This window comes from Gossypium hirsutum, chromosome D09 (genome assembly GCF_007990345.1).
Source record: "Gossypium hirsutum isolate 1008001.06 chromosome D09, Gossypium_hirsutum_v2.1, whole genome shotgun sequence".
In the NCBI taxonomy this organism is placed as follows: Eukaryota; Viridiplantae; Streptophyta; class Magnoliopsida; order Malvales; family Malvaceae; genus Gossypium; species Gossypium hirsutum.
Window position 1 is genome coordinate 11,368,951 of NC_053445.1, and position 24,131 is coordinate 11,393,081.

At 34.2% G+C, this 24,131-nt stretch overlaps 3 protein-coding genes and 1 pseudogene across 8 annotated transcripts; 3 read left to right on the forward strand and 1 right to left on the reverse strand.

The window, feature by feature from the left end:
• The first annotated feature begins 7,034 nt into the window (after positions 1-7,034).
• LOC107892192 (cytosolic Fe-S cluster assembly factor NBP35) lies at positions 7,035-9,724 on the forward strand. 2 transcript variants are annotated; one of them, XM_016817205.2, is made up of 3 exons: positions 7,035-7,348; positions 7,422-7,523; positions 8,543-9,724. In XM_016817205.2, exons 1-3 carry the CDS (start codon positions 7,312-7,314, stop codon positions 9,466-9,468), a joined length of 1,065 nt encoding a protein of 354 aa, XP_016672694.1. In that variant the 5' UTR covers positions 7,035-7,311; the 3' UTR covers positions 9,469-9,724. The 2 variants fall into 2 exon arrangements, with proteins under 2 accessions (XP_016672694.1, XP_016672695.1); XM_016817206.2 differs by having other exon boundaries at positions 7,119-7,348; positions 8,561-9,724.
• A 1,656-nt stretch (positions 9,725-11,380) lies between these two features.
• LOC107892188 (glyceraldehyde-3-phosphate dehydrogenase 2, cytosolic) lies at positions 11,381-14,624 on the forward strand. The gene is made up of 11 exons (XM_016817201.2): positions 11,381-11,656; positions 11,725-11,825; positions 12,248-12,363; positions 12,474-12,573; positions 12,735-12,881; positions 12,972-13,032; positions 13,109-13,206; positions 13,350-13,492; positions 13,593-13,676; positions 14,162-14,251; positions 14,347-14,624. Exons 1-11 carry the CDS (start codon positions 11,629-11,631, stop codon positions 14,387-14,389), a joined length of 1,011 nt encoding a protein of 336 aa, XP_016672690.1. The 5' UTR covers positions 11,381-11,628; the 3' UTR covers positions 14,390-14,624.
• A 2,997-nt stretch (positions 14,625-17,621) lies between these two features.
• LOC107892189 (prohibitin-3, mitochondrial) lies at positions 17,622-20,184 on the reverse strand. Of its 5 annotated transcripts, none has more exons than XR_001682517.2 (4): positions 19,767-20,167; positions 18,933-19,465; positions 18,503-18,577; positions 17,622-17,961 (listed from the first exon to the last, which is right to left on the reverse strand). XR_001682517.2 is itself a non-coding variant. In XM_016817202.2 (3 exons), the coding sequence occupies exons 1-2, from the start codon at positions 20,076-20,078 to the stop codon at positions 18,935-18,937; spliced, it is 843 nt and encodes a 280-aa protein (XP_016672691.2). In that variant the 5' UTR covers positions 20,079-20,184; the 3' UTR covers positions 17,622-17,961; positions 18,933-18,934. The 5 variants fall into 5 exon arrangements, 3 of the variants coding, with proteins under 3 accessions (XP_016672691.2, XP_016672692.2, XP_016672693.2); XR_001682516.2 differs by having other exon boundaries at positions 18,503-18,563; positions 19,767-20,166; XM_016817202.2 differs by lacking the exon at positions 18,503-18,577 and having other exon boundaries at positions 19,767-20,184.
• Positions 20,185-20,627: 443 nt separating this feature from the next.
• LOC107892190 (uncharacterized) lies at positions 20,628-21,743 on the forward strand (annotated as a pseudogene).
• The last annotated feature ends 2,388 nt before the right edge of the window (positions 21,744-24,131 follow it).

Here is a 24,131-nt window from a genome sequence, read left to right on the forward strand (position 1 = left end):
CGCCAAGTCTCATTCTTTTGAAGTGATTTCATCTCTTTTTCCATAGCAACAAGCCATTTTCTAGAATCAAAGGCTTCAACTGCCTCGGAATAGCATGAAGGATCGGTCGAATTAATGTTCTCTGCAACACTTAAAGTATATGCCACTAGGTTTCCTTCACAGTACTTCTATGGTGGTCGAATTTCTCGCATTTTCTTGTCATGAGCCAACTTATAATTAGTTAACTGAGATGGTAAGGGTACCTAAGGGTCATATGAAGTTCCAAACGGATCCAAAATAGTTTCAATTTCGCAAGAATTTGTATTTCTTCGTGTTGTCGTGACGTCGCTTGCTTCCTCGTCGAGACGACAACCCTGTTTGTCGTGACGTTGCAACAAGGCTTTTCGTGTTGTTATGACGTCACCCCCTATTTTGACATTTAACTCCTCCTTGCTTGAGACACTCTAATTTGTTGCGTCTTTAAAAATAAGTGACTTTTTTTCTGATCAAAACATGATAGATTCATTGAACGTGACATATCTGCTAACAATAGTTTTGTTTGTTTCTGGACACCACAGTTTGAAACCTTTTGTACCGGTAAAGTAACCCAGATAAATGCACTTTACGGCCCTTGAATCGAGCTTTCCCTAGATAACTTTAGCATAAGTAGGACAACCGAAAATTTTAAGATTAGAATAATTGGGAGGATTACCTAACCAAATCTACTCTGGAACTTTACCATTCAATTCTTGATATGGAGGTCGATTTACCAAATAGCTTGCCAAATTTACGGCTTCAGCCCAAAACTCCTTTCCTAGTCTTGCATTTGAAAGCATGCATCAGGCCTTTTCCAACAAGGTTCTGTTCATTCTTTCTGCAACTCTATTCTGTTGCAGAGTACCTAGAACGGTGCGATGTCTCTTTATCCCTTCTCGTTTGCAGTGGTCATTAAACTCAGGTGAACAAAACTCAAGTTCATTGTCTGTTCTCAACTACTTTATAGACTTCTCGGTCTATTTTTCTAACAGTGTTTTCTACTACTTGAAGATTCCGAAGATTTTTTTTTCAGAAATAAACCCAAACTTTTTTGGAATGGTCATTAATAAAAGTTAAAAAATATTTATTACCTCCTTTTGAGATGTCAAGAGTCGGACCCCATAAATCGAAATAGAAGTAGTCAAGAGTACCTTTTGTTTTGTGCACTGCTGAATCGAAACTTACTCCCGTTTGTTTCCCACAAGTGCAGTGTTCACAAAAACCTAACTTACCAATTCCAGTGTCTTCTAGAAGACCTTGTTTGCACAATGTTGTCATACATTTCTCACTTATATGACCGAGTTGCATGTGCTAGAGTTTAGTTGAACTAGAATCTGTAGAGAAAGAATCATGTCGCATCGTTGCGACGTCAGGTTGGTTCTCATCGTGGCATGGCAATGATTTTGGCTGACGTACGAACAATATGGTTGACGTACGAACTTACCACAGATTGAAATTTGCGATGTCGTTGAACTTATCAATATCAAATCTTGATGCTGCAATCTCTGAATGGGTTGAATGCGAAAATTGAACAAGCTTTGATACCAATTTGTAAGGAAATAACTCGTGTATGCAACGAACAAGTAAATAAAGTAAAATCGACAAGATCAAACACTCAAATCTTACGTGGAAAAACTCCTCAAAAGAGGATAAAAAAATATGAGAAAAAAGAGATTTTACTATAATAAAAAGAGAGTACAAAAGATAGAGAGAATCAAAGAAAAACTTGAAACCTTGAAAAAACCCCGTTTAAAATAAAGAACAAAATTCTCTCAATCTCAATATTTCTGTCATATGAAACTTAGAGTAACTAAGGCCCATTTATAGGTTGAAATTCGTAACATATGACTAAAATATCCCTACTTTAATCAAAGTTTAAGTGGCAAACGAAAATAGAGTTTAACTGAGAGAATAAAATTGAGAAAACTTGAGAAACACGTCGCCATGCCATGACGTGGCATTTGCGTCATCGGGAGGAAAGGGATGTCACATCGTCAGGATGAAAATTCTTTTCTCGTCGTGACGTCGGCTATTCGTCGGAACAAAGAACAATTCCTTATTGTGACGTCACACACTATTTAGCCTGAAAATGCGAGGCATAACTCCACACCTATGATTCAAAACTCTAGCTACTTCACACATAGTGCAAGTCTCAACCATAGAAACCTCAAACAATTAATCATAATCAAATTGGTCGCCAATCCTATACAACTTGAAGATTGCAACTTCAAAGGAGAACAATAGCTTAGAAGCTCAAAGGTGGAGACATTGATAAACTCAAGGGATCAACTTTAAGGTCTCTAGTGCATTTTGTTGAACACAATGTAGGCAAGAAACTGTAGCAAGTTTTGGATAACCAAGTTAGATGATATCCAAATGAGGAGAAAAAAGATGGTCCAAACCAAGAAAAAGAAACTAAAAAAACAAGACTCTCGACAAGGGCTCGGGGGAAGACAAGACAAGAGCTCGTGGACAAAACTTCTTCTTGTTTTGTAAATAATATTTGAAAACCTAATTTTATTGCATGACATAACATTTTTTTGGATTTTGTGGGTAAAAAAATATAGCATTTAAAATTTAATACTAGACTGATAAAATGCCAATATCATGCTATTCTATGTTTATTACATAATTTAAAAAATATGTATACCATGGAAAATTAATTTCCAGATTTTATTGCTCCTCTTTTTATCATTTCCCTTTAATTATCTAATATATTAAGTTATTAATTAAGATGGTGTTATAAGTCAATCGAACACCAATTCAGTTGGGTAATGATTAAAATATCATTGTTTTACAAAATAAATTATATTATTTTAAAGATACTTTTATTTTTTTATATCTTATATGTAAAAAAAAAATAGAAAAATACAGACACATAATGAAATTTAAACATCAGACGCTATAGCTTTTAACATCTTTGCTTAACTATTTCAACTGAACTCTCATTTGTTTTTTATATCAACATGTTTAATTGGGGGAAGGCTATTCAATTCCCCCACTTATTACATATGTAACAATTAGTTTGTTTAGATTAACTATTTAGCGTTGAATTCTATTCCATTGAATGAGTTGTTCAACAATTTCGTTGAATAGTTATTCTGAGCACATACTTAAGGATAACTACTATCAAGAAATCCTAAATAGGATCAAAATCTTTAACATCATTTTAACCCCTACGACCCTCCACTATCAATTTTTTATTGTTATTTTTCATATAAGCCAACATCTACCATATTTTCAAAAGAATGCAAATGAAATAGATAAAAGTAATAGGGAAAAATAGGGAAAAGCTTTTGTTTTCATGAAATTTTTGTTATTGTTAATCATTTTTAACATGGTTAACCACATAAAGATAAGAGAAAAGGGATAAACTAAAGAGACATATCAAATCAAATAAGGAAATTTTGAACCCAAAGTTTTGGAAAAAAATAAAATTTTTAGATCTTCTTTTGGATTTATAAAAAGAAACTATGCATTAAAAATCATATTGAAAAAAAAATGATAAAAAAAATACAAATAAGAACCAAAAACCAATCATAAATAAGCACCATGGTGGTGGTGGGATGAACTACAATGCTAAAATTTGGGGAGGGGAGAGAAATGAGATAAGAGAACATTTTAGCAACTTTATATTTTTAAGCGTAAAATATGAATTATATATAATATATTTAATTGTTTTGAGTATAATATATTATTTGGTTGCAATCAGGGCATCCATCATTGGTAGTAATGACTAATTCTTTTGTTGTGGGTGTTCTTTGAAGATGTAATCGGTTGACTATGGAATGTGCTCTATTTCCATGAGCAAAAATAAAATTGCACATGGGTCTGGTTGAGGCTTAGTTCCAAAAAAATTTTATGTCCAAGCCTGCTTTTGGATTGAGACAGCCCACCCAAAAAACTTATTTTATTGTTCCAATAATAATAAAATATTAAAAAATATTTTTAATTGATATTTTATATATTTTACAATTAAATTTAAATTTTAAAATATTTTTATTATTTAAATTGAACTCCAACTCAGCTTGAGACAGATTTTTTTTGTCCAAATTCAGTCCAAGTCGAGCCGAATGAGCTACTCGACGCTTGGACAGATTTAGGCGATGATACTATATAATATTTATAGATCTTAATTTTTCATACAATATTTTTATTAATATACATTTTTTTATTTTTTATCGAATACAATTCAAATTTATTTAATTATGATATAATAATATAAATGTATTAATTAAATAAGGATAGTAATCTCAATTTATAATTATTGTTGCAGGCCATTTTGCCGGGGGCCCATAAAAAATAATAAAAGTCCAAATTACAGTCCATAAGGTCCAAAACAACAAACCCAGTACCACTAGCCCAATAACCCATTACCAAGATACCCAACCACTTACCTAAAACAGACTTAACCCAGCAGAATCGACCCACATGCCAAACCCAAATAGGCCCAATACCCTAGCCTTAGCCCAAAAACCCAAAACAAAAAAAACCCTAGCAGAAAACAGAGGAGCCCTAGGCGCTGCTCCTAGGGTCTTCTGACCTTTGGTCTTCTGCTCACCTGCTCTGCCAGCAACCATCGCCAACTGCCACCGTAACCTCCATCCACGTGCGTTGATCCCTGCAAACAAATCAAGACAAACGAGATAGGCATAGGCATAGACTAGGGATTTCATGTAAATCGACTATAAAAGCCGAAACTAAAAACATGTAAAGGGTTCCGATTTGAGAAAAAATATTGAAGAAAGGAAAAAGAAAATTAGTTTAAAAAGGTGATATTTTTAGTCTTTGTCTCTTCGATTTTGATCTGTTCTTGTTCTTTCTTTTCTCTCACAGTTAATAAACTTAAAAAAGTAATAAACAGAAACTTACCTGAACGTTGCGTTTAAGTTGTCGCAGGAGTCCTTTCGGTCACCGAAATGGACGGGGATGGCAGTTTTTGGGGGTTTTTCTCTCGGCTTTAGGGATGGGAAAACCCGATCTATGAGGGGCCTTTGCAACGGGATAAAAAATCGACCTTTCGTCTTCTGACCGCCGCCTGCGGTGGTGCCGGCGTCGGTTGGCGCGATGGCCTGCGGTCGGGTCCCTTGGCCGGAGAGGAGAGGGTTGGGGGAGAGGTTTTGAAGTTTTTTTTTGTTTTTAACAGAGAAGAATGAAGAAATAAAAAAAAACAAACTTAAACGGACACCTTAAACGGCGTCGTTCTGACATGGATCAGGCCGACCCAACCCGACCCGATGAAGGTCCGCGTGTTTTCGTACCTGAGGGTCTATTTTCGATTTCAATCCTTCCATGTTTATTTTCCTTTTAATTTGCTCCCTTTTGTTCGATTTTATTTTATTTCAATTTTGTCCCGAAATTTTGTTTCTCTTTCGATTTCATCCCTAGCCATCTGGCGTACTGGGCAACGAGCACGTGTCTTAATAATGGTTTTATTGTTTGTTTGGTCCCCGACATTTGCACGTATTTTCATTTTAATCTTTCTTGTTTGTTTTATTGTAGTTTTTACCCTGTAATTTCATTTTGCTCCCGATTTCATCCTACTGTTTTGTTTATTTGTTAATGTAATTTTTTATATTATGACTTTCATTATCATTAAACTAACTATTATTATTATGGTTATCTTTGTTATTATTATTATTTTTTTACTATGGTTTACGTACCCATATCATTTAACTTTATATATATACGTACATACCTTTTTTTTATATATACGCATGTACCCATTTATATATATATATTTTATATTCTATAATTTATATATACATTTAGATCTATATATATTTTCCTTACGAATACACATATATTAATATCTCTTCTTTTGTCCTTTTATATACGCATGCGTACATATATGTATATACCTATATGAGTTTTTTTATATTTAATAACTTTAAAACATAAATATATGTAGGTCTTCATGCTTTTATAAGTATATATATATTTTTTTTTCTTACGTGCGCATGCATTTATTTATTTATTTATTTATTTTTTACTTTTTTTAATCTGGGCCAATTTACCCTTTTATTATTATTTTGTTTTATCTCATGTTCATTCGTTTATTTGTTCATATGTCTATTTTTATGTGTTAGTTTATTTATTTATTTATTTGTCATTATACGCATATGATGAATTTGCTTCATTTTTATTTATTTATTATTTGTTTTTGCTCATATTATTTTAGTCTCATTATCTTATTTATTATTCCATTATGCATATAAATACATATTTCAAAAAAGAAAAATATTTCAAAAAAGGCAATGTTTTGCATTTGAAAATTCGAGAAAACATGCCCTAAGGTGCTGGGTGTCGTTTTTCTCGTTTAACCAAATGGCTTTATATCCTTTTAAAAATTTTACAATGAGGTAATGTTTTGCGTTTGGAAATTCGAGGAACGTGCCCTAAGGTGCTGGGTTTCGATTTCTCGTTTAACCAAATTACCAAATATCCTCTTGAATTTTAATCTATGCTATTCGAGTTTTTAAGGATCGTATTTTAAATTTCTTTAAAGTTTTCAGTTTTTCGACACTAAGACATTAAGTAATCAACTAGGTACCAATTTTGGGCGTATCGAGGGTGCTAATCCTTCCTCGTGCGTAACCGACTCCCGAACCCATTTTTCTGAATTTCGTGAACCAAACTTGTTGTTTTAATAAAATCAAATCGTTTATTAAAAACAACCACTTTTCGAGGTGATCCAATCACACCTTATCAAAAAAGGATTGGTGGCGACTCCCGTTTTCGTTTTCATTTTTAAAAACCCAAGTTAACCCCGTTTTCCAACCAAAAAATGGTGTCAACAATTATAATTTACATATTCCTAAAATCATTTTATTTAACTAAACAATTCGATTTTTTTTCCCATTAATCTATTACTTATTTATTTCATTCCTACGGAATAACCATCCCATTCGTATTTTCTTTCAGTTTAGGGAACCAAAAATACTATAATTTTATTTTTTTAGTGATGGGCATCTTTCAAATTTATGATATATAGAGTGGGCCTCTTTTATTTTCTTTTCGGTTCTTAAATTTGTTAATTCGATTGGGCCTTTATTCATTCTTTCGCAAACTTTTATAACCTAAAATTTTAATGTTCAATTAAGCAAATTTCAAATCAAATAAGTCAAAGTTTGGATAATTATACAGCAATTAAGAGGAGAATTCGCTTTGAAATTAATTTGGGCTTTTTTAAGAACAGTATTTTCCTCATTTTTTGTTGCCGCCATTGTTAGCACTTGAAGCTCTCCCTTTTCTTCTCATAAAATTTTATTTTGCTTTCATCAGAAATATCTGCCCATGGAGAACGGAGAAATCCCAGAAAACGCCAATGAACGTATGTTTTCTCAGTCAATTTTGTGGATTACTTTTTTTTATATAGTTTATTCATTTTCTTCATTCCTCTTCAGATTGTCCGGGTCCTCAATCGGAGTCAGCTGGTAAATCCGATGCATGCCAAGGTTGCCCTAATCAAGAAGTTTGTGCCACCGCCCCTAAGGGCCCTGACCCGGGTTTACTCTTTCTTTCCAATATTTTCATTATATTTTCTAAGTTTGGGTTTTATTTTGTTTTTTCATTAAGTATTATTACTTTCATGGTGATCTGGTGACTTGTTTTTGGTAGCTAAAATAGAATTTATGGTTTCTTTAGCATATGAAGCCTTATTATTTCTTCTTTTTGTTCGAAGCATATGAAGCTTTACTAGAGAAAATAACAGCTGTTGTAGATGTCACCAGTATGGTTCTCTCATAATCGATTGGAGCTAGAATTTGTTAATAACCTTTAGTGGTGATGGAGCTCTTATGTTTTCAATGATAAGTTATTGCTTCAAAAGTTCTAGTATTGTATGTTAGGGAAGCTTACTCATGAAGTGGGGTTGAATAGCTTAGCACTTTAACTGGAATTTCGGACCTTGTAGGAGATTGGAATTAGTATTAGATGATTTCGGATATTGACTCTTCGACATTCATATGCTATGGTGGTAGTTCAATAGTTTTTTAGTATTAAGTTGTGTTGCATATACTAGTGCATCGGGTCTTATCTATACGAGGGCTTTGACTTTTGACACGGTTTATCACCCTTTAACTGTTCCATGTTTTGGTTGTCCTTGTAATTTCATTTCATTATTTTCACACTTCTTGATTTAAATTTTGATAATGGTCTGTAAAAATATGCTCTCTTATAATTGCTTTAACTGTCTAAAGCTCAATAGATTTTACCTCATATATTAATGAGGAGAACTGTTTGCAGTGAACATATATGCCATAAATGAGAAGTGATGAATTCTTTTGGGCTATGTAACTTGCTCTGTCCATTTTAGTTGCTATGTTGTTTTTTTCCTTTTTCATCTGTTCTATTTTATATTTGGCACATTGTGGGTTTTATATGGAAGGATTATCATCTATCTTTGTATGGCTATATAGTTTATGAAACATAAAGTTCTTTGCTTCTTTCCTAGCTTGACCATGTTATCCAGAGTATGAATCTGTTATTGGACATACTAATATTTATAATGCTTTGCATTTTGCAGACTTGGTTGCAATTGCAGAGAGAATGGCTACTGTTAAGCATAAGATACTGGTTTTATCGGGGAAGGGAGGGGTTGGCAAAAGCACTTTCTCTGCCCAACTCTCATTTGCACTAGCAGCTAAGGATTTCCAGGTGGGTCTACTGGACATTGATATTTGTGGTCCAAGCATTCCGAAAATGCTTGGCCTAGAAGGTCAAGACATTCACCAGAGTAACCTTGGCTGGTCCCCTGTTTATGTTGAGTCCAACCTTGGCGTAATGTCAATTGGGTTCATGCTCCCCAACCCTGATGAAGCTGTCATTTGGAGAGGACCGCGTAAAAATGGGCTCATCAAACAATTCCTTAAAGATGTATACTGGGGAGAGCTTGATTTTCTGGTTGTTGATGCCCCTCCTGGGACCTCTGATGAGCACATCTCAATCGTTCAGTTCCTACAGGCTACTGGGATAGATGGAGCTATCATCGTCACCACGCCGCAGCAAGTCTCTTTGATTGATGTGCGTAAAGAAGTTAGTTTCTGCAAAAAAGTTGGAGTACCAGTTCTTGGAGTTGTTGAGAACATGAGTGGCTTGTGTCAGCCGTTGAAAGATTTCAGGTTTTTGAGGATGACAGAGAATGGTGAACATACTGATCTCACAGAGAAGGTTATTGAGTATATGAAGGAGAAAGCACCTGAAATGCTAGATCTCATTGCTGCCAGTGAAATCTTTGATAGCAGTGGTGGTGGTGCAGCAAAAATGTGTACAGAAATGGGAGTACCATTTCTCGGAAAGGTTCCATTGGATCCACAGCTTTGCAAGGCAGCTGAAGAAGGCAAATCTTGTTTTTCTGAACAGAAGTGCAGTATTAGCGCTCCTGCATTGAAGATTATTGTTGAGAAGCTGATGGCAAAGTATTGGTGTAAAGAAATGTCTGTGGAACAGTAGCCCAGGGTGAACTAATGTTCAGCTGTACTTGGAGATCTTTGTGTAATAGAAGTTTGTTTGCATGTCATGTAATATTCATATAATTATTCCTTATTTTCTGGAATTTTCTGTGAGGTACAATACTTGAGTTATAGAAGCTCAGTACCCTACAGTCTGGACACCGAAACTTTACAAATTAGAACTGTAATTTTTTTTGGTAATTCTGAACTTTGTTTTTGTAATGTTTGCTTAATGGGATCACTCAGCCCTTAGAACAGATCTCCTGGTGCTCACCAGGATGCATTCATACACAACTGTCCTTTTAAGTTTATAGAGAGTTGGGTCGGTGTCAATACCCTTTGCAGGTGCTTTGTGGATTCTTGTGTAAAATGATTTTATGCTCTTACTTTGATGTGAAAAGCTTCGCCATTTGGTATGCAGCAGGTTACCGGTCAACAGCTAAACCAGATCAGGCATTAGATCATGGAGGTGACATTCCGGTCATTACTGTCACTAAGGTTTCTTCTTCCTCTCATTTTTGCTTTTATTCTTGGAACTTGATCAAGGGTACTGGGGGTACAACTAACGAAGCAGTTGTCTTTGCCTAGGTGATGAACTAAACAAGTGTTTGGTTAGAGGATGAGGACATCCTTTTAGGAAATCATGCTCTCCGTCTCGATAAGGGTATTTAACGTCCTTAACTTGCATTTCATATAATGAAATTGCAAAATTGTTCATCAGAAGCTGTCGTACAAATCCTTGTGTTTGTTGGCAGGGAATGAATTGTGCCTTCAAACTGAAGTTGAGTGCAAAACTATTGGCACTGTGGTTGTACACAGAAGATGGTCTCCATGCCTTGACTTGACAGGGTTAAGAGAGAGACAAACACAGATGCATCACATGTTAAAGCAAATGAAAGTAACGCATACCTCAAGCATGGTTAATCAATTGATTTCAAAGACGAAAGTTTTAACAAAAGAAAAGAAAACAAAGATGAAAGTTTTAACCAGAAGTAGAAAAAAAAGAGAATTAGGATAGTCACAAAGTAGAGGCGAGGCGAATGTTCTTGAAGAAATTCAAGATATAACTAATTAGGGAACTCAAAAAGAGATTTAGGTACTTGAAAATAAAAACGAAAACTATTAAAGATTTCGATGAATTATGTCAATACGATAAAATATAGAATCAAAATGAAAAAATTACAGACAACATTTATATATATAATGTTACTATTGAAATGATAAAAATAAATGAGGATTTTGAACATAAATAAAGCAATTGATTTGAGTCCTTGAATAGTTTTGAAGTTTCTTGTTAATTCCTTTATTTTGTCATCTTGGCTCTGTATTTTTGGGCATTCTTTTTAGGTATTTTTGGAAAGAATTTCTTTGCTTGTATGTGAGGTTACTTTTAGAAGAGTGATATGTAACAATTGGAGCCATTGTTAGGGTTGTTAGATCTGGTGCTCTGGGTGTAATATATTCATTTGTAAACTTATAATTTTTACGAATAGATTAGTTAATAAAATAAATTCATAAATTACATTAATATACTTTGTATAATTGTCATCATATAATTTTTGCACGTAAAACAAAATAAAAAAAATATTATCTTATTGGTTGTCTAATGTTTAAACTAATATTAAGCGATATTATGTGGTCGGATCGTAATACAAAAAGACAACTTATCTTAGTAAATGAACCTAAATATGTTATTAGTCTAATAAAAATTGAATAAACCGATTTAAAGACTAATATGCCGTCTATAAAACTCAATTAAAGAAATATTTTGTCTTGAGTATTAAAACAGATAACTCCTAGAAGATATAATCATTTGTGACTGACTAGATTAATAATAAATCGGATAAACTCAAGAAGAATAAATCTTTAATACATTTATAGTTTTATTCACTCTGCACTGTCCTCTTTGATTTTACGTTTTTACCCTTGCTTCTTCTTCTTCTCATCATCCTCCAAAGAACACGTGAACAACGACCCCACTTTCCTCGTGAGAATCTCCGTCATTTTCCCTTTTCTATCATTCTGTCACCAATACTTCCTCTCATATATAAACAAACCCCCTTTTTACTCATTTTTTCCTCTCAATTCTCACTTCCTTTACCTCCGTTCTTTTGCCGTCGTATTTTTTTTCCAGAGATTTGTTCTTTTCGCTTCTTTCGTTATGGGGAAGATCAAGATCGGAATCAACGGTACTCTTATTATTATTATTATTATTATTATTATTATGGATCTGATTTTCTTTTTCTGTTTGGTGAAGGATTTGGAAGGATCGGGCGTTTGGTTGCCAGAGTTGCTCTCCAAAGTGAAGATGTTGAGCTCGTTGCTGTTAACGATCCTTTCATCACCACCGATTACATGGTCCGTACACTGTATTTTCCTTCCTATTTCTCACTTATTTACTAGGTTTTGGCATTAGTCTCCGTGCATGTTTGTGTTATATTGGTTTTAGTTTTAAGAAAGCTGATCTGATCTTCTCTGCTCTGAGATGAGTGCTGATCTGAATTTCTTTCTTTCTTTTTTTCTTGTGATATGGTTCTTGAACTTTTAGTGTTACCTAACAGAGCATGATGAAATAGTTTAAATTTCAACTGGTAAACTGATGTATTTCATGTTCGATCTTTAAGAGATTTATTATAAACTTACTGGTTCTGATTGGGTGTTTTTTAGTGAGCGAATCTTGTGTCTAATTTGAAAAGAAAGGATGAAAAATGAAGAACCGTTTTAATCAGTTTTTTTAACGATTTAATTATTGATGTGATTTGATAATTGTATTTGTACAGACCTACATGTTTAAGTATGACAGTGTTCACGGTCAATGGAAGCACCATGAGCTTAAGGTGAAGGACTCAAAAACCCTTCTCTTTGGTGAAAAGCCTGTCACTGTTTTCGGCATCAGGTGATATCATGTGTTTCTTTTCAAAATGGGTTGTTGTAATTGACTTGAGGAACATGGTGAGTTTTTCCATTTAGGAGCTATTGTATTGATTGGCTTTTGATTTATGCCAGAAACCCTGAAGAAATCCCTTGGGGTGAGACTGGAGCTGATTATGTCGTTGAGTCTACTGGTGTTTTCACTGACAAGGACAAAGCTGCTGCCCATTTGAAGGTTTGTGATAATAATTTGATCCTATGTTTATTTTATGGTACCAGCTGAGTTCTCTTTTTTGGAGTTAAGGCCCCCAAAAGTTGTGTGTTTGGAACTTGATTTTCTTCTTCTTATCTTCGTGTATGGTATTCTCATCTGATCTATGCTTTTTCACTTTTTAGGGTGGTGCAAAGAAGGTAATCATCTCTGCTCCCAGTAAGGATGCTCCCATGTTTGTTGTGGGTGTCAATGAGAAGGAATACAAGCCTGACCTTCACATTGTATCCAATGCTAGCTGCACTACCAACTGCCTTGCTCCATTGGCTAAGGTAATAGTGGTTTCCCTTTTATTTGTTTTGGAGCTTCTGACAAATAGTTTTATCTTCATGGTAATAATGGTCTTGTAAACATGGTGGCAGGTCATCCATGACAAATTTGGCATTGTTGAGGGTCTTATGACCACTGTCCATTCGATTACTGGTAAGTATATATGGTGTTTTATTGCTTTCTGTTGCTATCAGTATGTATTGTTTATTGATTAGTCTCTTCACTTCAGCTACTCAAAAGACTGTTGATGGTCCATCAATGAAGGACTGGAGAGGTGGTAGAGCTGCTTCGTTCAATATCATTCCTAGCAGCACTGGAGCTGCCAAGGTATATAATCATCTTTAGATTTTCAAATACTAATAACTGTTTTCACCCTTGAATAAATGAATTACGATCAACAATGACTGTCTTTATTATTGTTAAATAGTCGTTGGATTTGAAGTTTGACAGTTTATATTGTAATTGTATAGGCTGTTGGCAAAGTGTTGCCATCATTGAATGGCAAGCTGACTGGAATGGCATTCCGTGTTCCCACAGTTGATGTCTCTGTGGTTGACCTCACGGTTAGGCTTGAGAAGAAGGCTTCTTATGAAGATATCAAGGGCGCTATCAAGTAAGGATTAGAATATTTTTATATTGTAATGATATTTTTAATATTTCAGAATATAATATTATCTATATAATGTACCTAAATAATATATATTTTTATGTAGGGCGGAATCTGAAACTAATTTGAAAGGAATTCTTGGCTACGTAGATGAAGACTTGGTATCGACTGACTTTGTTGGGGACAGCAGGTGTGAAACTTCATTCTTAATGCCTTTCATAATGTTGATTTGCATGCTTGAGACAGTTCTTTGTTGATCAGTCAATTCTGACCCAAATCCGTAGAAGTCAACAGTCAAACACGATAATGATTTGAACAAGAAATTACCTGAATTTGAAATAACCTGAACAACTAACTTAAATTGATCAAAACTTGAGTTTCAAAAATATGAAATTTCTCCAACTTGAAATGACCTAACCTAAAAACCCTGATTGTCGAACCTGAATGACTTGAACTCAAAACTGCCCAAACTTGAATAGACCTAAACCTGAAGCAGCTTGAACTCGAAATTGACTTGAATACGAAGTGATTTGACCTGAAAATGTCTTGAAAATTTTGACACTTAGATTGATCTTATCTAGATTTACCTGATCTGAAACCAATCCATTCTGTCCTATTGTGATTAAGGTGATACAAATATATAAATGGAACTTACCTTCTGTTGTATTCTAACAGGTCAAGCATCTTTGATGCCAAGGCTGGCATTGCATTAAATGACAATTTTGTTAAGCTTGTCACGTGGTACGATAACGAATGGGGTTACAGGTAAACTAACATTTCATTATTAGCTTGAGATATATGTATATATATATGCTTGTTCTCCGCGGCTTTTTTTACGGTGTCATGATTTTCTGTCACAGTTCTCGTGTGATCGACTTGATCCGGCACATGGCTTCTGTGTAAGTGAGTGATTTTGGTGAACCAAACTCATTTCATAATGGACTTTTTAATAATAGCCTCGTTCTTCAGCTTTAGCAAAATATAGAAGAGATGCTATGGGAATAATAATAGAAATTGCTCGGGATTCTGGGAGTTTCTAATTTTACACTGTAATTGTGTTCTGTCTGAAACACTTGTAATATATATAATTACGAGGAAACAAACAAACAAGGCAAGGCTAAGGTAAACTTGGGAACAAGAGCTAAACATTCTATTTAGCATCAAAACCTAAAGAATTTAATTTACTTATTTAAATCTAAAATCGGCGTACTGAAAATGGTTGAACGGGAATGTTAGACCTGTTTTTTTATTATATACACATTATTCCCGACGTAAGATGCTTCTAAGTTGAAACGTCACTAATTCAAAAAAAAAAAAAGGTTGAAACGTTAAAAGGCCTAAATTAAGGCATAAATGTCGATTTTAAAACTTAATTGAGTGATTAGGTCCATTTTTGTACCGGTTTTTCTCTCTCTTTGGTCGGATTTTGATTTTAGGGTTTGTTTGGTTTGTGTTAGGGTTTTGGTTAAGGTAGTAGTTGGATTTTAGGGTTTTGTTAGAGTTTTTAAGGGTTTAGGGAGGTTGATTTGTTCGTGTTTGTGTTTGTGTTCGTGCTTTAGGTAGATATCAAAGGTTTATTTCAATTGTCGGCGGGATGAAACCATTGCCTTAGAAGTCGATATTGATAATAATTGTAGGAAAAATTTAGGGGATTTCCTGTATAACCATATTTTTTTTCTCTATCTCCACCAAAATGAGTATCGGTAACCTACTTATTGTTTGAAACGGTGAAAGTGAGGTCAAGAAGTAAGTGTGTATTGATTGATTCGTTAGGTAGGAGAGGTCAAGAGAATATTGTTTAGTTAATAATTAATCATCATTAAAATCTGATTTCTCCTGTTAATTACAATCATTAAAGCAATTTAGTCTTCTACTTGTTAATCGGATATAGGCTAAAGCTCTCATTAGTGACGCCAGGAAATTCTATTAGGTTAATTTAGGGTAATTAATTTAATTTATTTATTTAGTCTTTCAATTTGGATTCGCACTACTAATAAATTAGTAATTATTTTTTTGTAATTTATTTAATAATAAATTTTTTCAATCTGCAACCTCTTGGGTACGATATTTGGAATACTTACCGATGTTTCATTGTAACACTTCTATATATTACTATTTGGCCTATTCTTTTGCAAATACTACACTTAATATATATATTATTTGCACGATTTTTACTCTGAATGGTTGCACGTTTAGAGGTGGTCAGTACACTGATCTAATCTTAATGCATGTCAACTATACTTAATTTTGCCCGAGACAGTTAATAGGATAACCAATGAATCAATACATTTATGTTCATTATCACATCTCATAGTTTCATACCATGCTCATTTATACTATGCTTGTCTTAATTTAAATTCTCGACATTCTATATCATCATATGCAAACTAAATCATAAGACAATAGAAAGCTTACCTCCATAAGCTAGTTTTTAACAAATCATGCATACATGCATATTGAACTCAAATCATAAAAATACAAATCGTATTTCCTTTACTCGTCTATAATCTCGTTTTTCCTTTCTCTCAAGATGACCCGACATCATCTTAGTTACGTTTAATAATTTAATTAAGACAATGGCATTAGTCCGTATCTAAATCACATTCAAACTCAAAATCAACATATTTTACATTTTATTCATTTTAGTCCTTATATATGAAATACTCATTTTTCTTATATTTAACATCGGTTCAAAATCTGATTTCACATCCTTATATTTAGGACCCTATACTATTTATCTATAACATAATTTCATGATAGCTTTCACTTTATTTAATTTTTTCCCTAATGTCACAAAATCTTCTAACAAACTTCACTTAATTTCTAACTTCATCTTTAACATAATCTAAATTCACTATTTAACAATCTCTTTAATTTCAAGCTTAATTTCATTAATTATGCTTTAATGACAACTTGCTAAACATCAAACGATTGAAGAAATTAACACATGAACTAACTAGATCAAATTCTCATTATTCAAATTCCATAAAAATATTAAAGATTTAGCTTAATTCCCTTAGTGAATTGGTGGCCGAATGTTTGCTTAAGAAAATTAATGTTTTTCTTTCTTCTTAATAGTTTAGACGATTGAAGGAAGGACAAGATGGGCGATGTTAATTTCTCTCTCCACTAACTTGCTTATATATTACTATCAACACTTAATTTATTTAATTTAATCATGTTTAGTTAAAGAAACCATGGTTAAAGAAACCATGTTTATTTAATTGTAAAGTTAATTAATCACCGTCGTTATCATCCGCTATAGTACAAGAAACCATGGTTTCGTAATTATTTAGGCTCTTTGGATAATTGCTAATTAAGTCCTCAAACATTTTCTAATTTAAAATTTAATAGTGATTGAACTTTTATAATTTAATCTGAGTTTTAATTAACGATTTTCTCTGTTAAATTACTTAACCGATCTTTAATATATTTTCATACTAATACCGTACATCTTCTAATTTTATCCTTACAAACTCAATTTATAGAAACAAAATTTCGAAACCGCATTTGTTATCACCGAAAAAAATCGAATTGTTACATAGAGGCTATTGGGTGAATGATTTCATCAAAATTATAGGGAAATGCTCAGCCTTTGATGCAGAGCTATGGGACATATACGAGGGATTTTGAATGGCTTGGGAGCTGAGTATTAAGCAGCTAACCATTGAATCTGATAATACGAGTATTGTGCGGATGATCTCCAAGTGTGATGGCCATAGCAACCTACTACAGCGAAGAATTCGTTCGCTGTTACAATTGAACTGGACTGTGAGGCTATCGGGCACTGGGACTGAAAATCCCTCAATCACCACCGGATGAGGTCTTACAAGCTTTGCATGATGATATAAGTCAGATAGGAAATGCATAGGGTCTGTTTGGGTTACGTAGAAAATCAAAAAAAAGAAAGCAAACGTTCGGATATGACGTGGAAGAGGACATTGGCGGTACAAGAAATGAAAAATGATCTCATTCAAGCTTTGACCCACCTTCCAACTTACGCCCCCACTGGATGTAGAAGTACTAAAGAACTAAACAGGTACTTTTTATATATTTATGGTTATTAGTCTTGCAAATTGCTTCAGTGAGATTTATGCCAACAGACCATTAAGTATCCACTAGTGAACAACAATGATTAACTGATACCGTCGAAGAATTTTATTATCAATAAGCAACCTTACATGGTAAGATTAAGGAATACTTTGGGAACAATGAGAAGTGGACATATATTTAGCATCAAAACCATCTTTAAAGTTCTAAAATCACTGATTTCTACTAGTAATCTAATTCTAAAAGGCATATGTTCTCCAACTGGACATCAAAAACACCTTAAAGCTAAGCATGGTCCTTCAAACTTTATTTTCTTTTTCCTAGACATAAGATGGTTTCAAACATCACAAAGTTCCCATCAATGATAATGCAATAAAAATACGTAAATTCACAACCAGTCGAGCCTCGTTCCAAGTCATAAGCTCCTGCAACAACCAGAAGGGAAAACAAAAGCAGAACCATTAAAACAGCAGTGAAATATCATAGTCGATCTTCACCATAAGGCCTGAATTACAAATTGTAGAATTACACATACAGCCTTCTATGAAGGTATCATAATTGCATGAGCCATGTAATCAAAACAGAATAAAAATACTAAATGATGTTAAAACCCGATTACATATTATAAACTTATGAGGAGAGCAGATGACTGTAGGCATTCGTACTTCTAAGCTACATCAAGTTCCCATTGAAATAGGATCCATACAAGGAAAATCACTTCCCATTCGTTGGTTATTAGCAGCACCCCGAAAAACATTTGAGTCAAAGTATCACTTTCAAATTAAGTTCTGAATTAGTAGATGCTGCCAAAGGGAGTGGCAATGCCATACGCGATAAGGAAGAGACTCATAGATTGGCAGAGGCAAATTTTGCCTTAGCAGCAAGGTATCAAATTTGGTTTATTTTACGTTGCTTCCTTTCTAAATCTATTACTTCCTTCATTCGTTAATTGTAACAGTTCTTTACTTGGAAGGTTCGAAATCTCCATTCTGTATGTATTCCATTCTGTATGTATTCATCCCTGAAACTGACATTTGGCATCTAATATCAAAATAGGAACAATGCATTAATAAGAGGATGTTGAAAGGAACCATACTTCATAATTAGTTGAAACAATTCAGATGCAGACAAATATGACCTAATGAAAGCTAGAGCAAGTTGCTAAACAGCCTCACCGCAGATAAGCAAATATAGTCTTCAAAAAATTCATTCTCTCGGTAACAGTTAAATCAAGTACTATGTAATAACAACAGAAAATAAACACCAGTATCCATTTTCAGTCAGCAAATTCATGCAATGTTTGACACAGAGATTATTGAGAGAGCATGATAAGTAGTGATGTAACAATAACTGTATATGCCATGACACATATATAGGTAATGAAAAAGGAAATTACCATCATGGCCTAGATGGATTCATAGCGAGAAGCATGTTTTGTCCACCAGGAATATATTGCACGTTGGGTGACTTAGCAAGGGTTCCAGCTATTTCCCTTGATGCCTCAATCCTCCTTAGCTCAATCAGTCCCATACCAGCAGTCAGAGTTGCTTCCGAAATTAACTTCGCAGCCTCACTTTCACCTTCTGCTCGGATAACAGCAGCCCTCCTTTCCTGATCAGCTTTTGCCACAACGTACCTCGACCGCTCTGCCTCCTGTTGTGCCACCTGTTTTTGCTCCACTGCTCTTGAGAATTCGGCACCATATGACAAGTGTGTAATCGCTACATCGGCTAGCTCAATGTTAAAGTCCCTCGCACGCTGTGTCAGTGAATTCCGGACCAATGCAGACACTTGGGGACGCTCGGTGAGAAGCTGATCAGCATTGAACTGTGCAACCACAGCTTTCAACACCTCATTTCCAATGGAGGGAAGCACTTTCTCATCGTACTCAAGACCAAGGCGTTGATAAATTTCAGGAAGCTTATCCACCTTTTTCGCAAAAATACAACCAATCAAACATTAATATTTAAATAACAAACTAAACCGTAGCATTCATCAAGCATACATACATGATCAAAACTACAATGTTAGTAGAATCAGAACTCCGGTCATAGCATCAAAAAAGCCTTTTCTTTTCTTAAAATGCAAAAAGCAAAAACCAGAACCTTCATTAACCCATTTCATAATTACATACAAAAAAGTCATGCCTAATCAAGATTTAGTTCTTCATACATATATGTAAAAGAAAACCCATTTAATTTGAATAAAAAAAAAAGGCTTTCTTGATTACCTTAGGTTTAGAAAGGACTCGAAGAGTGAGATTAACCATCTGGAGATCCTTGGTTCCGGAAATAGATGAGAAGGTGTGAGGCTTCATACGGATATCATAGATGAAAGGCTTCTGCAGCCATGGGACCAAAAAGTGGGTACCTTCTTCGGCCGTTTTGTCCAACACTCCTCTTAAACGATCAAAGATTACAGCTCTTTCGCCACCGTCCACGGTGTACATGGAGGCATTGAGGAGAGTTGCAGCGGCACCGAGGCCAAAAGCTGCGCGTGCGATGTTGGTTAAGAAAGACACTGCAGCTTGATTGCTTCCCATTTTTCTGGAATTCCTTGTTTGATTTGCTTTCTGCCGGTTGACAGGGATTTTTGATTTTTTTGGGCAAGTGGGGGTTATTATTAGGGTTTATCTACATATATTTATATAGAGAGGGGCTTAATGCATATTTTAGTCCCTAAAAATACTGTTTTTCTCACTTTAGTCCCTAACGTTATTATAAGTTCATAGGTTCAGTCATGTGTTAACGTTAAGAATTGAAGTGGGCCAAAAAAACATTTAAAGATCAAAATAGAAAAAGAAAATTACTTTAGGGACTAAAATAAGCATAAGCTACGGTTTAGCCTTTTACCAATATTAATTTTTCAATTTCACACCTAAACTTCTTTTTGTACAACTTTAGTTCTTAAATTACCAAATACATGCTACTTGACACATTCTTATTGGGTGCTAATAAATTTTCAGATAAAATAGGATGAAAATAATAATTCTCTTATTAAAGTGAGAAAATAGTATAATTCAAAGGCCTAATCATAAATAAAGCCGGATTTTAAAGTGGGTTAGCTTCCTATTTAAGCGCTAAACAATGAGCCCGGATTAGCCCAAAAGGATTCCCTTTTCGTTTCAGTTTCAATCCAGAAAAATCGAAAACCCCCAAATTTGAATCCAACAAAGGGAGGCGTAAGGATTCAATTTTACGAGCTCTCAAGAAAGGTAACTTCTTTTACTTGTCTTTCTTTTTATATTGTGCCATTAAACTCCTAGAAATCAAACAGAGGAAACTCATTTCCTATTTCCTTTTTTCATACACTACCCAGTTGATCTCTCTTCATTTTACTTCAAACCCCATAAGAAGAAGAAACACTTTTTCCTCTTTTCTTCTTTGTTGGGGTTGATTGATTTTTCTGCTGAATGGATGTTTCTTTGTTGGGGTTGATTAAATTCCTAGTACAGCGGCTCCATGACACTTTTACTATTTTTTGCTTTCAGACATTAATCAAAGTTGGCTAGTCTCAACACATTTCAATTTAATCAAAATTCTTTGCTCATAGGACTCAAGAATGGCTGGGAAAGCAGCACAATCTGTGGTGAAGGCAGTGGGAGAATACCAATACCCATGGCGTGAAAAGTTGGCTAAGTATAAAGTAGAGTTATCAAAGGGAGTATGGGCTATTGGGAACTTGGAGCTTGGAAGCCTCTAGGCATCAGCGCTAGGCGTCGACCCAGACTCTGAAAAGAAATGCTTCTAGCGGGCAAAGATTGGTCGTACGATCCAGAGGAGAAAGAGATGAGAAGCAAGATGAAAGGTCACAAGTGCGACAGAATAGCTGCTGAGAGAAGGGAGATTACTGCTAATTTGATGCAGAAAATGCCTGAGATGTTGCTTGCTTATAAGAAACGCAGGTGGGAGAAGAAAATGAAGGAAGAAGAGAAAGCTAAAGATAAATAAATCTGCATTTTTTCCTTATTTGGGTGGTTGAGAACAAAAACAAAAAAGTTGAACCTTGTACTAATGAATTCAATGTTGGGTTTTTTTTGTTTAAATTATTATGTATTGGCTGAATAATATTGATACATATGTTAGTAATGAGATAGAGCTATGGGTTCCTAGGGTGGTTCTCAGATAACGAATTAAATGAATTCGGGTAGTTCAAAGAATATGGGATATTATCATTTTGGAATATAAAATTATTATTTTAACTTGTCCTAAATTTGTAGTCAGAAATTTTTTTGTGACAATGGCCAATCGAGCGTCGTGATATCCTCTTGTACCAATTTTTATTATTATTATTTTTCCTCTTCCCTTTTTCTTTTCTTTTCTTATGTTTATTTTCTTTTTCTGCCTTACTTCTACACATTTTCATCTTTCTTCTGCCAAAAACTTCTAAAATTTTCTCACTTTAATACCATCCAATCACCAACAAAATTACATCTCTTAAACCCTTTTCATTTTCTTCTTCATTTTCCAACCACCAGCAACTAATCCCCACCACTTCCCCTCTCCTTTTCAAACTAACCCACAAAGACAAAATCTAATAGAAATATCACGATAGAAATATTTCACTTCTTTCTTCTATTTCTTTTTGCAGTTACACGAAAATTATATATGATATTATCATTCACATTTATGTTCAAGTTTGAAACTTTAATTTTTTTTTGTAAATAAAGTCGACTTCAAATTTTAGATTTTAATTTTTTATTAAATTATTTATTAACCAAATGCAACAGGAGGAGTGGCTCGGGACCGAGATGGAAATTGGATAGTGGGTTTTAACCGATTCCTTGGCATGTGCTCCCCGTTCGAAGCTGAAGTTTGGGCTATTCTTGATGGGATCCTCATTTTACTTAATAAGGGCTATAAACGTATCACTATTATGACAGATAATCTTGAAGTTGCTCAGATCTTGACTGATATGGATTTGGAAGATTCAGGGATTACTGTGCTCCGAAGAACTCTTCGTATTTTGCATTCAGAAGGGGAGTGGAGGATAAAGCACATTCCAAGAAATCAAAATTTGGTAGCAGATCGTCTTGCTAAACTCAGTTTGAGTTGGAAATCAAGCTTACAAGTTATTGATGAGGCTCCTAAGGATCTTTTAGATTTATTACAAGTAGACAAAACGAATGGTTGCTTTATGTAACTAATGTTTTTATTTCACCAAAAAAAATAAAAACAAAAGAAAATAAAAAATTCTTTAAACCTAAAATCCTTAAAAAAATTAAACCCATCAGCTGGAAAAAATTAACATCACAAAAAAAAACCCATAAATATCCCCAAGAACACAAAACCTAGAAAATTTTCAAACCCCAACAAACATGTTGGTGGCGACTTACAAAGTGATGGCATAGGTGAGCGAAGAGCGTGGTGGTTTTGGTTGTAACACCCCAGATCTGACAAGTCTAAAGTTTTAGGCGTATAGCAGTAAATAGTCTGTTTGGCGAAGTGTTATCCGTCCAAATGATTATTTTGGCGTATAGTAATTGCCATATGAGTTTGTAACAATTTGACTTCATGATATTCTGCTATATTAAAGAGAAGTTCTTGTTAATTGATAAAAGGGTAAGTATGGAATAAGTATTCACCAAAGGTATAGTATGCCTGGTTTGTATGGAATACTGTGTTAGTTAGATTCCAAGTAATTTGGTTAGAAATAAACTAGTTAGTCTAGCTTGATAATTGTGATTGGAAGGTGTTTATTTATATTTCGCTTAGAATCTCTATGCCATTAAGAAGACAAGTTTTGAAACGTATGACACTTGTTAAATTCCACTAAGTGGAGTCATATTTATATATGAGAGATGAGTTCTGAAAGGGTTTTTCTTTCTTCTTCCTCTTCCTTAAGTGGTATTTACTGATACCTACCTTAAGTTTGAATTATCTTACATCGATGATCTAGAAGCTATGGTTCTTTTATGATCAAAGGTTATTTCGTATCAGGGTAAGCATTTTAGCTCTACATGTTAAGTTTTGGATGAGTAAATCTGTATGTGGTGATCGAACAGTAAGACTGTAAGTATAAGGTTTCCGTATGAGATTGTCAACGATTAATATGATAAGTCTTTCGTATGTACAAAAGTGGTAATAATGAAATTTTGTTTCTAAGAAGTGGTTGTTGCTGGTTTGAGATGGATATCTGGATTTGGAGTTTTAAACTGCAGTAAGTGTGAATCAGGTGGGTCTTTACTTTGAATCTTACATGTGAACAATGCCAGTAAATAATTTAAATAGTGATGAATTTTGAGTATTTAATGAATGAGTAAAACATAAGAAAGATGTTGCATGTGAAAATATAATATGTACAAAGTATTTTAGGAATAGGAAGTTGAATGATAAGTATGCATGAAAGTTCAATATGGAAAGGTAAGAATCAGTCAGGTGAGTTTCTACTCTGGCTCTTGCACGTATGAAGAGTGTTATGAAATTATGAAATCTTGGGTCTGGGATGTGTTTGGTTTGTAGAGTTTGTAAGGTGAGTCGAGTCACCATGGTGGTAAATAAAAAAATTCGTCGGGACAATAAACACGAACTCTGATATGAAACTCTGAAGAAAAAATTTCATGGCTATGACATACTCTGAAAAAGAAATGTTGAAT

What these genes read in the sequence shown, in the direction of transcription:
- LOC107892189 (XM_016817202.2), bottom strand. Translation starts at nt 20,078, where the DNA reads ATGGGAAGCAATCAAGCTGCAGTGTCTTTCTTAACCAACATCGCACGC. An exon ending in GAGTCCTTTCTAAACCTAAG is followed by an intron (nt 19,466 to 19,766) that starts GTAATCAAGAAA and finishes TTTGCGAAAAAG; the next exon opens with GTGGATAAGCTTCCTGAAAT.
- LOC107892188 (XM_016817201.2), top strand. Translation starts at nt 11,629, where the DNA reads ATGGGGAAGATCAAGATCGGAATCAACG. An exon ending in GATATCAAGGGCGCTATCAA is followed by an intron (nt 13,493 to 13,592) that starts GTAAGGATTAGA and finishes ATTTTTATGTAG; the next exon opens with GGCGGAATCTGAAACTAATT. An exon ending in GATAACGAATGGGGTTACAG is followed by an intron (nt 14,252 to 14,346) that starts GTAAACTAACAT and finishes TTTCTGTCACAG; the next exon opens with TTCTCGTGTGATCGACTTGA.
- LOC107892192 (XM_016817205.2), top strand. Translation starts at nt 7,312, where the DNA reads ATGGAGAACGGAGAAATCCCAGAAAACGCCAATGAAC. An exon ending in CCCAGAAAACGCCAATGAAC is followed by an intron (nt 7,349 to 7,421) that starts GTATGTTTTCTC and finishes ATTCCTCTTCAG; the next exon opens with ATTGTCCGGGTCCTCAATCG. An exon ending in CCCTAAGGGCCCTGACCCGG is followed by an intron (nt 7,524 to 8,542) that starts GTTTACTCTTTC and finishes TGCATTTTGCAG; the next exon opens with ACTTGGTTGCAATTGCAGAG.